The 17696-nt window shown below is 41.0% G+C and overlaps 1 protein-coding gene across 4 annotated transcripts in view; it reads left to right on the top strand.

Moving 5' to 3' along the window:
• FMN1 (formin 1) overlaps positions 1-17696 on the top strand; it is a 397658-nt gene that overhangs the window by 194436 nt on the left and 185526 nt on the right. For 3 of the 4 annotated variants that reach the window (XM_032481561.1, XM_032481564.1, XM_032481562.1), the window contains 2 exons: positions 8108-8853; positions 13525-13675. In XM_032481561.1, coding sequence (XP_032337452.1) covers positions 8108-8853; positions 13525-13675 — 897 coding nt within the window. Of the gene's footprint in view, positions 1-8107; positions 8854-13524; positions 13676-17696 lie in introns of those variants that run through there. The other variant, XM_032481565.1, reaches the window with a different exon arrangement.

The raw sequence follows: 17696 nt of genomic DNA, 5'->3' as shown, positions 1-17696 counted from the left end.
TTTTGCAGATATTTTCTGCAAAAATTTGAATACACAGTTGAATTTAGGGGTTTTAAATGTTGAGTCTTATATTAGCCACAGCATCCAATTATTTTTCTATGTTTTATTTTACTAATAGAAAAATCTCAAAAATCACATTTTACAAAATATGTAGTTAAAAATGGAAACGGTTTTTGGAAAAAAAGTTTCCCTTGTTATCCTAGGGTTGTATTCAATTAAAATAATCCCTAAGATTGAAACATGAATTGTAGGAAATTTTTACTTTACAGTTGAATCAGTAACAGTTAAGAATTGCTGGAATTAGTTTTAATCATAAACATCACTCTGTCAAAGAGCACCAAGGATAAAATTAAATGCTGAAATCATGCGTCACTCTGCCCACGCACGTGCTTGTTACTGAACAATGGACCACTTTGCCAGAGTAGAGGCCCGCACAGAGCAGACTAGCCTGACCCATGGCTGTGCATACTTATTATAGTGCACGTGTGCTGTAGTAATATACTTACATTTATATGTACAAACCTGAATTTAAAAACAGAAAGAAAGAGACCAATGCAGAGTTATACTTTCCTGATCAGTAAAACCATTTTCAAAACACCTGAATAAATTCAGAAAGATGTCAGGGAAAACTTTGCATTTCAAAGACTGAAAAACAAACCAACCCCAGAACCTAAGTATCTTAGTGCTAGGTGTGCTGGTGGTATCCAGATATGCAGGTTTTGGTGTCACCATCTACATTTTTTAAACTCCATTGTGTTTGAGGTTGAATATCCTTTTAAAAAAACAAAACCAAGTGTTTGCAGAACTGCTGAAACACCCTGGTTTGTAAGCCACCTGATCTTTTTCTGACCTGTTTGTTTCACAGATGAAGAAAACAGCCAGAGATAAGAAGCAAATGTAAGGCCATACAGCAGTCTTAGGCTGAACCAAGTCCACTCACTCTCATTACTATTGTAGTGATTTTTTTTTTCCGTTAACTTGACCTAGCCTCACCAGTTGGAGCAGAAAATATTTCTCCTTGGGTCCATTACTTAGAGAAATGAAGATTATACTCAATTTTGTGAGCCCTTTTCTGGCATCTCAGCTTATGTCTTGTATAATGAGTGCGCCTTTTGGCTGGGGTGAGCAGTTTTTGGAAATTTAAGCCATTTTCCTTCCTAGCTTCCTTGGCGTCCAAGGCCAGAGCCCAGATCTTAATGCAAAACACGTAAATCCTCTTGTTTGTTTTCCCTGTTGATTTGCCTATAATTTAAAACCCATTCAATGGCAGATTTATCAAGTGACTAATGCCTGGGAAGACTGGAAGTGGCCAGGAGAAGGTGGCTGTGGCCGAGGCACGCCTCACTGGTCATTTGTTCAGATATTAAGGCAGGAAGCCAGACACCTCCTTGCTCACTCGTGAAGATACATTCAGGGAGGTTAGTTATGAGTGGGCCTAGAGTGGCTCATTATTGGATAATGGAAGCAACCCAGACAACCTGGGATGTTCTTTGCCTGACCGATCAGCCCGAATGGCCCTTGGTTTTCTTCAGTTGTCAGTGAAAAAGTCATGTCTGAATAATGAGCATGAAATCCACACCAGCTCAGCTGTCCTGAAAATTAGAAATAACTCACCAATACCTCTTCTCAGCTGGAACGTGAGCCTCTCAAAGTATGGATCGTGTCTTTATATGCATTCACAAGATCGAGCCCCTGGTAGATGCTCATTGAAGCTTGTTTGAATACTAGATGGTAGAAAGACCATAGTCTCATCTCACGTTGATACAATGAAGACTTGTTCAGTGTCTGTCTGGTTCACACAGTACCACTGTGAGGAGTAAGCCTGTAAGTGGGAAATTTACCACAATTGCTCCCCTGAGCCTCTTCATAGCAGAGAGTTTTATGTAACATTGGTGAAGATGTAGAGATTATTTTTCTAGTCAGTAATCCTAGAGTTTTAGGCATAAATTTCACTTTTACTTTTAATTCTGGAAAGATCTCAGCAGCTCGCCCCTCCTTACTTGCTCCTATTTGATAATGCTATTTAAGTGACCTAGTATTTTTTCATTTCCTACCCCTTTGCAATTAAAAAGAAAAAAAATCCAAAACTGGGACTATGTGAAGTAAATCTAACTGAGGAATCTACTTCACAGTTTCCAAAATGATACCGTTGGGGCATTAGCCATAGGATGGTGACCCTTCACAGACAGTGAGTGAACTGAGAAAGAAGAAGTAAAGTGCTGGCTGTAATTACTTGAAGAATCTCAGTTTGTCACAGTATTAAGGGCTAGAGTTTACCATCTGATGTTTCTAAGCTCACGTACTCTGGAATGGGTCGCACGTACCTCGTTGGACTAGCTGTGGTTTCAGTAGTGATAATAATAATACAACATAAAATTCCAAGTCCTCTCTCTTAATAGAGAAGGAATTAGTATGTTGGCTCATTGCCTAAAAATATGCAGTCTTGGGTTTGCTCATTAGGTTTCAAATTACTTTTTGGAAAAATAAAAGTCTGAAAATCGTTTCCGTGGATATCCCAAGGTATAGCCACTTCTGTGACTTCCACTATACGTATTGATACTAATAACTTGGAAATAAAATGTTGCCAGAATCCCCAGTGAGTAATGATTTTTCTTTTATTTCACAAAAGCACTCTGGCTACAACCAGATTTTGTTTTGTTTCCAGGTCGGAACTGTAGTACAGAGTTCAAAGGTTTTTCTATTTTACTTCCCCACTATTTCCTTCGATGACTATCCATAATTATATTTGCGTATTTTTGAAGCACATTCCAGAATCCTTATAATAACTATGACAGTTCACAAATAATACCCAACTTTTTCTGAACTGCATACTGAACCACTGGTGTATTTTCAGAGTACCTTAATGAGTCTCTTTGACCTTGTGTGTTGACTTGGCTTTCGTCATGAGAGTTGGGACTCTTTGTATGACTATAGCTATTGTGCTCTAAGTCCTTATGAAGCTTTCGTGATCAGAGCTTTCTGTATTCTAGGGAGTTTGAAAGGAGGAGATATAGTGAAGTCTTGGGTGTGGAAATTATTACACTTTAGTATTAGAGGAAACCTTATTAATTCAGCATTTTAAACCTCTCATTTTGGATATTGATAAATGAGGGTTACAGTAAGTAATATATTTGGCTAAGTGTGGAGTGGCTAACGACTGGAATAACCAGAAGCATGGTCTAGATCTTTTGACCCTCGGCCAGGGCTTCTCCCCACCTTCCCTCACTTTGCCCATGAACCAGACGACTTCAGATCTATTACTTACTCAATGACTCCAGCTCTACTCCAGAAGGATGGAAGGCAAATAGTTTTTGAAAAGCATCATTCATTAGAAAGTGTCTCTATTTTTGTGTTGGCATTCTGACTTTGTAAAGTGTATTAAAATGGGAAGGACTATTAATTACTGAGGATCCATGATAAGGTGAGAAGAACTCTAGGTTAGAGTGAAAAGGTCTGAATTTGAGTCTGTCCTTCTGGCAATTAGTCTCTTTGTGCCTCTCTTTATCTTAGAAGCAGTTGCAGTACCAGAATTTTCATAGGTTGTCTCCATAATCATGGGCATTAATGTAATACAAATTGTGAGCCATACATAGTAGATGATGTTGCTAGTCAATAATTGTTATGATTATGAATTACTGCTATTTAGCCACTATCAATGGATATCAATTCAAAGAGCATGTTAACATCAACCAGGATTCAAATTCCTTTGTCACCATTTTCCAGCTCGAGGGCATTATGCAAGTTAACACATCCTCCAGAACACCTGCCTTACAGAGTTGCAAGGAATAAAATAAATGAAGGCACTGAACGCTGTGCCTGCACATGAGCTCCATGTTGGTTTCGTTTTTCCCGCTATCTTGACTGCATATCTGTGTGGCAGATGACTACTGGAGACAGCACCATCTTTACACGTGTGTAATTTATTCTGTACTCTATAGCATGGCATATATTGGGTTTTACTCCTGCATCAGCTTAGGTGCTATTTATATTTTGATTGCTCTTTGTCCCTTCTTCTCCTGCCCTGTTTCTTTGTTGCTTTTAACCCTCCTAGCAAGTTCCAGTTGCACTGATGTATCATTTGTGCCTCATATTTCCTGGTGTCCCTGAGATGGCCTCACAGTTGTAACAAAATGTGATTTCTTTCTTCTTCTTTTTTTTTAATTTAAAATTTATTTATTTATTTATTTTTATTGAAGTACAGTTATAATGTGTCAATTTCTGGTATACAGCACAATGTCCCAGTCATGCATATATACATATATTCATTTTCATATTCTTTTCCATTTATTACAAGATATTGAATATAGTTCCCTGAGCTATACAGAAGAAACATTTAAAAATCTATTTTTATATATAGTGGCTAACATTTGCAAATCTCAAACTCCCAACTTTATCCCTTCCCACCCCCTTTCCCCCGGTAACCATAAGATTGTTTACTATGTCTGCAAGTGTGTGTTGGGTAGATAAGTTCATAAAAAAATATTGATAATAGTTCATTAAAACCAGCTATTGTTAACTTAGGAGATTTTTTTTTTTAACCAAACCCATTGCCATCCTTTTCATTAATGGAGACTTCTGTTTTTACTATAGCAAGTGTAAGTCATTTATGTAGGAAGTTATTGAAGTCTTTGTACAACCTTCATAAACAAAACAGAAAAACCAGGATGCGTACATTCAAAGTCATGGATGCACCGTCCCCTGGCCTCACTTCAGCATCTCTAAGGACCAGATCCCATGCCTCCGAGATGCTCCGTGCTCTCGAGTCCCTTTTCCTTCTTCCACTCTGCTCACACTGCGCTTTGCTGCAGTGATGGAGCGTGACTGTGCTTCTGTGCAGTCCCGGGAACTGTCTTGCTTTTCCCAACCTAAGGATTTAGAATTTGGAAGCATCCCTAGAAGAGGCTGACTTACTCAAGTTGTACAGCATATAACCTGAATTTTTACTGGCCTTGGCAGCACCCCTGGGAGAGAATGTTCACAGCCACCAAATGCTAATGGGTCATTTTTCCACGGTGCTTGGCACCACCGTGATGTCTTTCAACAGCAGGCACTTTTGCACCTTCTTTTTGACAGACAGATTTGTGGGGACCAGACAAGCAAAGCCTCCCTCTGTTGCTTGGGTTTCAGGACCGTGTGTTCCTTCGATGGTATCTCTGAGCAGTGGTAATGGGGAGGATATTAAAAAATAATGAGGATTTGATAGGGGAAGGGAGGACCAGCCCCTGAGGAAGCTGCAGGACTTGCCTCGAGCCCAATTCCTAATCAGATTAGAATCACAAATATGGTTCAATTCTACTGCGTAGTTTATTATACTTATGGGAACAGCCTTGAAGCTTAGTGTGGAGAGAACACTTATCTACATTAAATATTTTGAATTGTTAAAATTAAATAGGATCAGCATTAACTTTTAGAAATATCCACAGTTGAAAAAATAATCTAGATGTCTTATCTAAATTTTCTAGGTAGTACCAACTGTGAAATCTCATGGTATATGCTGTGCCGGGGACTATGAAAGAGGAAGGGGACCACATGTCTGTCTCTTTGTAAATTTTCTTGGAGCTTCAAGTCTAGTCGGGTGGGTATTACAGAGGCATAAGGAAGTCTTAATATTTAAATCAAAAGAAATAATTCAATTCAATAAGCATTTATGGGTCACTAACCAGCCAAGCAGTGTGCAGTGTTCTGGAAGTTCAAACATGAGTAAGGCATGGTCCCCAACTGCCTGGAGCTTTTCGATTTGCAAAGAAGATAAACATAAATGACTGTAATGCAATGTGAACCTAGAAAGTTTTTTGGCAACAAAGTCAAAGGGAAACTTTTGTCAAGAAGAATCAAAGGAAAACTTTTGTCAAGAAGAATCAAGAAAAGTTCAAGCCAAAAGGTTCAGTTGTGCTGGAGTGAATTTTCCTTCGGGTCTTTCATGAGGTGAAAATGGGGAGGGGAAGGGTGTTTTAGACAGAGGAAGCAGCATGTGCAAAAGCATAAAGAGGTGGGAGTTAATGATATGTTTGAATCTGTACTGGTGCAACATAGGGAAAGTATAGAGAAGTATCTGGGAAAGGAAGCAGAGGGCAGGTTTTGAAGAGTCCTGAGTATAAAAGAATTTAGGCTTATCTGCTGCATGGAGTAACTATTCTCAATATGGTAATGAAGGGGTATTCCTCTGATGGGGAGATAGCAGGATTAGCAAGGGGCCTTTTCAAATAACACATGTTCCTTTGGAGATTCTGGAATGACCCAAGTTAAAAGTCATTGCCAAAAAAAAAAAAAAAAAAAACCAAAAAACAAACAAACAAAAAAACTACCAATATTGCAGTGCCTTACTATCTCAGCTGTATTTGGAGCAGAATAAAGATTAACAAGTTACTGTTGGTTTCAACTCTGGCTGCCCATTGGAATCCCTTGGGGAGCTTTAAGGATACCAGCTCAGACCAACTGAATGATTATCTTTCAAGATGGCCCTGCCCATCAGTATTTTTGACAGAGCTCTCTAGGTGTTTCTAATGGGGAGCAGGTTGAGAACCACCACATTAAACAGATGAAAAAAACCATCAGTCAAGGAAAAGGGTGTTTGGAACAGGATGGCTTACTTGGGATTGCTCTTTTAAAGTGTGTGAGTTTGCATCTTGCTTCGAAGGAGATGGATATAGATTACTAGATTGCAGGTGGGAAGAGGATTTAGTTAACACGAAAGCAATTGAAGCAACCGAGTTATGAGGAAAGGAAGGCAAAGAAGGCTTGGATCAGTGCTGCCACGTCCGCATATAGGATCAGCTTAAAAAAAACCCTGTCTCTACTTCTTCTGACCACCGTTTTTGAGGGTTGGTTTCTGAAGCAAGAATTGAACCTAGTAAAAATGTAGTTAAAAGTTTTCTTAATGAAGGTGGAGAATCTTCCCATGTCATGACCTTGACTGACTAGGCCATTGAAGGTATTTACGTTTTAAATAACACAACACAGATCTGTGCTTCTATACTGTTCAGTGTTCTAGATATTTGTGGGCTGCGGTTACAGTGAAGAAAGTGTCACCAGGAAGGCTCTTAGGGCAGTGACTGGATATAACTATCACTGTGGTTTTTATCCATCCTTCTTGTCAGTACGATGTACTTTATGTTCTAGCTGCTGGGATACAGAAATAAAGGCGGGTACCATCCCTGACTTCCTCTTGTAGAGTTTATAATCTGCTGGGGAAGGCAGAAATTAAATAAGTTCACCAAGATATTTTGTTACTGCTAAATTGGATTTTGGAAATGCTGATAAAATTGGAAATTTGACTACCTCCCAGTTAACTGTAATAGGCTAAATGGCTTTGAATGCTGGAAGATAGACCAGTTAAAGACCGAGAGGATACCAGTTTGTGCTAAGTGAAAACCACAGACTCAAGGCATTGAAATAACTAAAAAGATAAGTATTAAAAAGGCTGGTATCTTATAAAATGCAGTTTAATATATTGAGTATGTAGAAGAGAAAAATAGCAGATCTTAACAGTCCCATTTTCTATGCATTTAAATAGTTTCTTTACTATTATGAATGATTATAAAACAGACACAAATACTGATCATGGGCAACTTTGATATGGAAACTTAAAAAAAAAAAAAAAAACTATGTATGTATAGCTTCTTGCACTTTACTTTCTGTTGTGTTGGCCTGGAAACCCCAGAGAGGAGACATTCTGTGCAAGACTGTGAGAACAGCGGCTCCAAGCCAAAAGGGCCTCCAAGCCTTTTTTGTTCTTTTTCCAAACCAAAACCAAAAGTAATAAAAGATATATTAAAGCCTGTTCAAATCTTTCTTAAAAGTTTTATTTTGAGTTTGATGTTAAAACCTGTGAAAGTTCTTAGATGACAGTTTCCCTTTTAGCCTTAATCCATGGTAATTGTTGCCTGCGAGCTCAGGTCAGATGCAGTTAATGCTTCTACTCCGATCATTTAGGTCCTCGGAAAATTCATAAGGTGAAGTTTATGCCCTGTTGGACTCCCAGAAGAGTGTCTCTGTCTTTCCCTTTGTTTATGTGGGCTTGTGCTAAGGGGGTGCTATTGAATATTTTATTTCTGATCATTGTTTTTCACAAATTTTTAAATTTTCTTTCCAACTGATCTCTCTACAGACTCAATTTGAGCTTCAAGCCTTTCGTATCCGGGGTGAGCACGCAGTGACCACAGCGAGACTAGAAGAAACCATTGAAAATCTCAAATATGAGATAGAACACCGATGGCGGGGAGGATGTGAAGAGATGAGAGATGAGTGTGTCTCCACTGACGATGACTGCCCTCCAAAGTCCTACAGAAATGTGTGCATCCAGACAGACAGAGAGACCTTCCTCAAACCCTCTGAGGGTGAAGGCAAGACAGCCAGAAGTAACCAGATAATACCCAAAAAGCTGAATATCTCCTCTTTAAGCCAACTCTCTCCCTCAAATGACAACAGAGACACCCACGGACCACTTCAGGCTGCGGAAGGCATCTCATCGAGTCAGCAGAAGGCAACGCCTGCCCCTCCTGCGCCGCCCTTGCCGGCTATCATCCCGCCCCCTCCCCCCCTCCCACCTGGACTTGGCCCTTTGCCCCTGGCACCTCCACCACCACCTATGAGTGCTGGGCCGCTGCCGCCTCCACCACCTCCTCTGCCTCCAAGTGCTGGACCGCCCCCACCCCCTCCGCCCCCACCGCTTCCTGACTCCACCGCCCTGCGCAGCAGCGGGGGGCCTCCTCCTGCTCCAGCGCCCCCACCTCCTCCTGGCCTCTTCTCCGGAGTCGGCCTTTCTTCTAGCCAGTGTCCTCGGAAGCCGGCCATTGAACCCAGTTGTCCCATGAAGCCTCTGTACTGGACTCGGATACAAATAAGTGACAAGAGGTAAGCTTATCTCCCCTGGCCCATTCTCAGCCTGTGAAACTGCAGGTTTTGCCCAAGTGATGCTGTATTCTTACCAGTTCAGTGTCTTCGTCGTGTGGCACTCATTCCCAGGTGTGGTACGGTGAGTGCCTTGGGTAAACAAGGCTGGAATGCTTGGGGGAGAACGTCTCCACCAGGTCTTCTCTGTGCTCTCTGTGGATTGATGCTGGGAGAAACGATGTGTTCTGTGTCAGACCCTTCTCAAAGGCAAGTAGTCCATTTCACAGACTGAAAAAGAGCCCAGGTCTAAGTTAGGGCCTTCTCCAGCATCCCTGGAGTTAGTCAGTAATCGTAAAGACATTGAGCCTGAGTCTGTACTGTTGGTTCCCTGAAGATTTTTAGAATATCTGTCTTGTCTTTAGATGGTATCATCAACCCTGTGATGTGTATTTTCAACACGTAGGTGTAATTTTTCTTCTTTTTTTATTAAGAGAACCAGACATAGCTGAGTCATTAGCTCTTGAGGTCAGAGGGAAGTCTCAAAGTATCAACTCTGTGCTTGAAGTCTGGTTCCCCTCACTGCTGAAGTCTGGTTCCCCATCTTTATACCTTGTTGCCCTTCAGAGAAAGCGCCCGTGTGTGGCTAGCTGAAGAGCATCTTCCATTTGTGTAGGTTGTTAAGCAGGGTCTGCAAGGCAGCAAGAGATGGTTGCTTGGAAACTTCCATTCAGGCAGATTTGGTCCGATTTCTTCTGCCTCACTTTGGAGCCCATCAGAAGGACCGTGAGAACGATGTTGAGTTGCTTTGTGACTGCACTCTAGTTTTGAAATTCATTTGTTTGCAAAGAATGGCAAATATAGGATAGATTTTTTAGCTTAAATTTTTGAACTTATCCCCCAAACCAAGATGTGGCAGTGAATTTTTCTATTTATATAAAATTTTCCTTGGGGAAGGCAGGATATTGAACAAAATAACATGCAGCTCACAGGGAGAAAGCAACTGGAAATCCCTCTGGGAGGGGTGGGAAGCACCTTAACGCTAAGCATATGGTGAACTAAGATGATTACATAGTTCATATCTGGCCCCTTTCCTCTCACCAAAAAACAAGAGCCAAGAGTTTATTTGTGGAAAATGATGATACTTTTTACATGTTAATATTCTGTGTAATTTTCAAAAACAAATGGTTAAAAAAAGCAGATGATCCTGAGATAGCTCCTACTTTTAATTAAAGTACTAGTATTCCCCTTTTCCCATTCAAGCCTCTGATGGCATTTCCTAAGAAATAATTTCCCACAACATTGATTTGGAGCTGTGTTCCTTTATTAGTGTCCTCAGATTAGTGTGCATCCACTCCAGGGTGACAGAGCCCACGCGTCAGCCCTGGCATCGCGTGTTCTGACAGCACACGGAGCTGTGCCACACCTGGTCCTGCTAGCCTGCCTCAGCCTCACTCCTGCAAGACCTATGAGCCAGCGACATCCTAGACCATAGCGGTGGAGTGGACCGCTGGGAGACGTGGGCCCTTTACCTGCTGTTGGAGGCATCCATGACAAGCTGGAGATAATCATTGTTTTTCTCTCCTCACGTAGTTGGCCATTTCGAGGAAGAAAACAGCGGAACACTCCACCTCTTATTAGTTTCACCGTAAATCTAGGGCTTCAGTTTTGTTATGGGGTGAATTGCCTTCCCCCGGCTTGATTTGCTGATGACTTAGCCCCCACCCAGTGTTTGAGATGGTGACCTTATTTGGAAATAGAGCTATTGCAGATGTGATTAGTTAGGTTAAGACGAGGTCATCCTGGAGTTGTGCTGGCCCCTAATCCAAAGTGACTGGTGTTCTTATAAGAAGGGGTAATGCGGACACCGGCAGGTGCAGAGGGAGAACGCCACATGGAGTTTGGAGGCCTGCTGCCATCAGGGATTCTGTCTAGAGCAGATTAAAAAAAAAAAAAAAGATTACTTCTGCATAGCACAGGGAACTATAGTCAATATCTTGTAATAACTTTTAATGAAAAAGAATATGAAAACGAATAGATGTATATATATTCATGACTGGGACATTGTACTGTACACCAGAAGGTGACACATTGTAACTGACTATTCTTTAATTTGAAAAAAAGTAGGTGAATGTCACAAGTTTTCTGACCTGGGACATCAGGAGATCCCTGCCTGGAGAACATGTCAGCCTCTAGCCGGAGTTCAGGGCACGGCAGTTTAATCTCTCTTATTATGGGTCACTCAAAAAGCTTCTGTACCTCAGAGCATGGCTACATCTTTTAAACTAAAGTTGTTTGAAGATTCTATGTACTATTCATTATGGACAAAGGTAAAGTTATTTGGGATGTATTCTTTAAAAGGAGGTGCTGTTTTGTACAACCAGAGGAGTAAGCACTTTAGGTAATGAACACATAATAAATTTTGGTCTTGATCTTCTGGGGAACTAGGAATAAAATATGACCTTTCTCTATTACGTATACACTGCCTCTCATCCTCTTAGATTGCTCTTCACTGCTAGCGTGATTTTTAACCTTTGTCATTTTGCTTTCTTTGATGTCTGTTTCCTGGCTTCTAGAATAGGGGAAAGACATTAGTTTAAAGAAAAAGAAACCCTCATTTATCTCCCTTTTCGGCTTCCTAATAAGTGTCTCCCTGGTGAGAAAGTGTCTTCTCCTCCTCCCCCTCCGCCCTTCTCCCTACTCACCACCTGCCATCTGCCCCCTCCCCACTTCTTCCTCACACCTCCTCCCTCTTCTGCCTTCCTCTTCCTCTTCTTTTGAGTTAGAATCATGTGTTCAGTGGTCAGAAAAGAATTGACCATGATGACAGATGGTCCATTGTGAGCGAGTCCTTGTTACCGCCCCATCAGCCCAGTTTCCCCCAGCCCACTGAAAGGTGGTGTTCCAAAATTCTTGTATTCATTATTGGAAATGACTTTTCCCATAGAAACTTTGTAAATGGTGATGAGGTGCTCAACCTGACTGCCAAAGCCAATTGACTTCAGAATATGAGTGAGTTATATTCCTAGTCATCCTGGCCTGAGCTCAGCATCCGTGGAGCCGGGGCCAAACGGTACAGGTGCAGGAATTGGGGGGGCTGGAGCTGAATAATCTGCCTGGAGCGTCCCATCACCTCCCTCTACTCACCCTGTCCACAGCTTCCCAGAATCTCCATGAAGTCTAGATCAGCAGCCCCAAGGCTACCCCCTCCAAAATTCCCTGGCTCTCTTCTCCCATCGCGATTCCTCTTTCCAAGTGCAGCTGAGAAAAGCACTTAATATTAATGGTGTTCATGCTTCAAATTGAAGTTAAGTGAGGCAGGCGCCAGGGGCGGGGTGGGTGGTTGGCTGAGGAAGGAGCACCTAGATGGATGCGCTTCATTGGAAATGTTCTAGTTCTTGGGTGATGATGTCACAGGCATTCAGTATACTGTTATACATCATAACTTACAGATGTCACATATACATTCTTAAATGCCTCAAGTATTCTATTAGAAAAATTGTAATATTAAAAAAAAAAACCACAGAAAGTGGAGAGAAGTGAATGTTCAGATTTTCTTACGGGCCAGAACCCAAATGTCATATTTCACGGAAGAGGCAGACACTTAGCAAAATGTGAACACACGGATCTGAAAAGCCAGTGTAGCCAGCTGTTTCAAATATGAAACCTGTCTTTTAGTATCCACAAATTTTGTGGGCCACGCCAGGTAATTATAGTTCTGTTCATTTTCACTGACTGGGAAGATACGTATTGAGACAAAGATGAGTATTAGTAGATATTATGGATCATAACATACACGTTTGAAAAGCAATAAATGTGTAGATGAAACCTTTAAAAAAAGGTCTATGGGCATTAAAAGTGTTTTAAAATAAGATGAGAAAGTAAGTTAAGAAAGTAGACACTTGGGAGAAGATGTGTTCTGACTGAAAGGAGCCTGGCCAGTGACCCATGGAAGTCAGCTCTCTGGTCATTCTTCTGAGCCTGATTTCCTGTATCTTCTTCCCTCTCTTTGTTTTAAAACTAGGGTGCCCCTGTTTTGAGAGAGAGAAAAAAAAAACCAATCAGACAAACAGAGCACAGTCTCCCCGTGGCTGCATTAGCTGGAATCTCTGTGGGGGCAGGTGCAGTGGGGGGTTTGGGTTGTTTTTATTAGTACTGCTGTTGAGGTGGTGCATTGTAAATCAGGTATTTCTAAATGAGCACAGTCTGTCTACATGTACGGATCCTGCACTGAGTTGACCTGAGCTAAACTGAAAAACTGTATTGAAAGCTAATAGAAAAAAATCCCAAAGAGGGTAAATCTGCACCCTAGCACTCCATTTGTATTCCACTGAAGAGTTATCCCATGAATGTCTCAAAACTGGTTATCTGCCCATTTTTGCCCATCATGGAAATGCCCCAAGGTGGGAGTAGGGGAAGCAGCTTACATGCCTCCGCGATCTGAATGCCAGGAGTTGTGTTTCCACGAGGTTTCTCTAGCTCTTTGATTGCATCTAATGACCATTCTGTTTGGGAAACGTGTGTTTGCCTTGATACTTTATAGTATATTTTGATTTTTTAAAAAATGTGTAATCGCAGAAAGCTTTTCTTTAAGCTTTATTAGGGTTTTTAAAAGAATTAAAAAATGAATTAAGGATCTGACTGTCTTCTGTTCTCTTTTGCTTTGGTTCTTAACTTGCCATTTTATCTTTTAAGCCAAAATTCTGCACCAACCTTATGGGATTCCTTAGAAGAACCTGACATTCGGGATACTAGTGAATTTGAGTATTTATTCTCCAAAGACACAACTCAGCAGAAGAAAAAGCCTCTGTCAGAGACCTATGAGAAAAAAAACAAGGTCAAAAAGGTATTGACTAACTATAGTAATCATTGTGATTATATGTATTTTTTGTCATATGTGGGGATTCCGTCTTTGCTGCTGGTTTGCTTTCTCTCTGTTTTCAAAAAAAAAAAAAAAAAGGTTTTGGAAGGTTTGGAGTCACAAATGACAGCAAGGAGCCAATAGTTTGAGGAATCTGTACCAGCTACTTGGGCCATACCATCTGTGTTTTCAAACTGTTTTCTTAATCTCGACTTTTTGCAGCCATTAATTCTATTGAAAAAAGATCAAATTTAATTTACAATTAGTGAAAGTAGTCTGTAGGCTAATATGGAAACTGTGTCTTATTCACTTACTTATAAATTCATCCCTTTAACAAATATTTATTTGTGCTAGGGTTTGTTTGAGGCCGTGCTATCCAGCGTGGTAACCCTTAGCCACCACATGTGACTACTAAAGTAATAAAATTAGATGAAATTAAAAATTCAGTTCTTTAGGGGCACTAGCCACTTTTCAGTTTTATTCTTCTGGCCAGTGGCTTCTATATAGCACAGATACAAAACAGTTCTGTCATTACAAAAAAATTCTGTTGGATAGCACTGTCTGAGCATCTGGGATATGTCGGTAGGAAAAAAAACAAAAACAAAAAAACCCCCAGAGATCCTTGCTCTGTGGAGCTTATATTAACAACCAACTTCAAAAACAGATTCAAATCACATGATAGAGCAGGGCAAGGAGGATCGACTTGGGCAGGGCCGGGATGGGCTGCAGGTTTGGATGGAGTTTGGATGAAGTGTGTTCAGGGGTCAACTGTGTGGTACGTGGTTCTGCCATTGACTTGCTGTGTGCTCTTGGGCTGGCTGTCTCCCTGTTCCGGCCACATTTCCCCTTCTCTACAAAACAGGATTAACAGTATCTGAGTCTACCCGACCTACCAGGATGTTGTGAAATTCAAATCTGAGAGGGTTTGAAGAAGTGTTTGGAAGAGTCTGTAAAACTAAATGGCAGTTGCATCAACTCTTCCTTCTTAGTAGTGTGGTCCATCCCTTGGCTCTTCATAGCTCAGGTCACATTATGACTGTGGAGTCGGCTGTCCCTTACAGGGGGAAGAATGACAAAAGTCTGGGGGCAGTTTTCTGTTAATCAAGTCAGATTTTCTCACTGACTTGAATTATAAATGAAAATCATGATCATGGTTTTTCACCTCTCAAGTTCATTGGAATTGGGTTTTCCTGCTCAAAATATGATCCCAATAATAATTCAATATCAGAGCAAATGTTTTAAGAGGACATATTGCATGAAACAACTTGGATTTTTCTAATGAAACAACTTAGTTATAGGCAAGAAATCACGTAAAATATATTCATATGCAGTTAGATTCATGGCAGAGGGAAAAGTGTGTGTTTAATAGGCCAGCTGGCTTTTTAAATACTATCTATAGGAACAGAAGGTTATTGTTTTTTATATTGAAAGGCAAAAGGAGAATCTGTGTATTGCAAAGGTGGCCTCAATTTGCCTCTTCCAGGAAGCCTTCTCTGACTACCTAGGAACCCCACAGAATGTTTTCTTACACACAATGTCATACTAAACTTACTTTTGTGCTCTTTTTCTTCTAAGATTGCTATTACTCCTTGTGTTTCTCTCTCTGGATGGCTTGCGTGTTGTTTACTCATAAAGCTAATTATTTCTGTTTTGATAAATGAGCATTTTTAAAACTTCAAAGCATTTGTTTTTAAAACTTCAAAGCCTTGGGTAGTTTATTCTTATTTCTTATCTCAATTGTTTGCGTCTTCAACAAAGGATTTTCACTAAGGCAGTTAGTGCTTGATGTGTTTGTTTCTCTGTCTGAGGGGGAAATACTCTTCATTCAAAGACTTTCATCTTCCTCAACAGTGGGGCTGCCGTTACCCCAAGGAATCTGTGCACATACGTAGTCTCTGCTTCCTCCTTTAAGGGTGGGTCTCCTGAGCTTTGATGGTCTTGAGGCTGCTTGGAATTTGCGGTGAGCTTGTGTCCTACCTTAGAGCTGAGATTTGAAGCTTTACAGAAAATAATGAGCTGAGTCAATGCCTGAAAACCCTGAACCTGCCTCCTAGGAGCCTTCCCTCTGTGCCCACGGCCAGGTTTCCAGCATCAGGATGGAGCCCTTGTTCTCTTCTCAGAGTCAGCTGTTTATTTTCTCTTCTCCGAAAATGAAGATGAAAGAGAAGTTTCGAGGTCGCGAACAGCTGCGGCATTTCGGCCCTGGAGGCCAGCTTCGTTAGCCTAACCGCAGAACGGCTCCCTTACTAGGTGACCAGGAGACGCTTGCCAAATAGATCTTTTTATGATGAATGAAGCGGAGTAAATGTCAGAGATGGAAAAACCCAGTGTTTGGAACCTCGGCCGCAGGGACCCTGCCAGCAAGGGGAGGAACGTGAACCTCTCTAAAACAGAGCTGGTCTGCTCCCCCTGCATGTCCGCATTCCCAGTTCAGCGCTGTCAGAAATGGCACGATTCTGCTCAACTCAGATATGAGTCTCTAGTTTCATCTTCTAGAATAGCATTTAAAGTTACCATCACTGGCACTGGTTTAAAGTAAACAGACACATAGCTTTTCAAACTGGGCTGGGATCCTGTTTTATAGTATGATACAGTCTAAGAATTAGAAGGGACCTTCCTGATCATCTAATTCAGGACCCTTATATGAGAAAGGAGACCTAGAAAGATAAAGATGACTTCTAGGTTTGTACACTTTCAACTAGGAAGACGTTGATACTGACAGACACTTGAGGTAGAAGGGCCTCAGCATGTGTCTTCATTTCCCCTTCATTTTAAAGAGTAGTTTGCTGCACTTAGGATAGTAACCACTTTTACGGGATGATTGATTTTGCCGTTTATAAATGAGAGTGGCCATTATTAAAATCATCAACAAAATATAGCTACACTTGTGCAAATCCAGAATATGTGCTACACTGTGAAATCATCCAGTTTTCTTCAGGGTCTTCTAATAGGAATCCAAATCTTTGAATAAAAGACACTTTACATCTAACTCCAACCACAAAACACTATGTAGATTTAGTGCTATTTTCCTTTGACCTTATCGATTATTTAAAATACTAGCTATAGTAAATTAAATACTACGGTATATTCATATTGCATATTCAGGCATGGGCCACCCTCATTTGTGACATGAGACCACTGTGCCACCACAAACGTAGCTTTTACCAAATTGAGAAGCAGAGCTCAGAACACCAGCTCTTGTTGGCACCACCCGCGCTTGGTACTAGCCCCTGTTTTTTTTTGTTCTCTGATAACCTTCTAGGCAAGTTATTTCACTTTCCCACGCTGATCCCTTCTCCATAAAGTAGGACTAACAACTCTTGACAGGGTCGTTACAAGGATAAAATGAGATCATGATTGTGAAAGTACTTTTCAGTATTCTCCCGAGCTATGTATGAATCTCTTCATTTGTGAACAACTCTGAAAGCTTTGCAAAGAAATTCTCCAGCATCGCTGATTCCCACAAGGTTGTTGAGGGTCTTAAAACCTGAATCTGCCCATTCCTGAAACAGCTGGCAAATGGTCATCTCTGGACCGTTCCTATTTTTCAATATTTGTTGAAGAATTCCGCAACTTCCTTTCCATCGAGGCATATAGACAATCTAGTAGTTCATTTCAGGCTTGTTTCTCTGGTCTTTTTTGCCCTGTAAAATGAGAGTTTTCACTGTCATTATGCCCATATTTATACACTCTCTAAGTTACATTTGTTCCTCGGAAAGATAGGTCAGCACCTTGACAAAGAGCCAGCAATCTGCCTTCCTCGTCTGAGATTCTTTGTCCTGGTGCCTGTCAAAGACGTCGCTACTCTGATCAGCTTTCCAACTGCTTTCTAAACTTGCCCGGCACCGTTCAGAAAATCAGCATGACCTGCCAGTATTCTTTCTCTCTTGAAATGCCACAATCTCACTCTGAATTATAAATACTGTCTCTGCTTGTTCCCTCCTCTGTAAGATACATAAAATGATTCCTTTCCCTCTGCCTTTTTAATAGATATTTCTTAAGAATT

Source organism: Camelus ferus, chromosome 6, assembly GCF_009834535.1.
Source record: "Camelus ferus isolate YT-003-E chromosome 6, BCGSAC_Cfer_1.0, whole genome shotgun sequence".
Classification (NCBI taxonomy): Eukaryota; Metazoa; Chordata; class Mammalia; order Artiodactyla; family Camelidae; genus Camelus; species Camelus ferus.
This window is presented reverse-complemented; position numbering and strand designations above follow the sequence as displayed.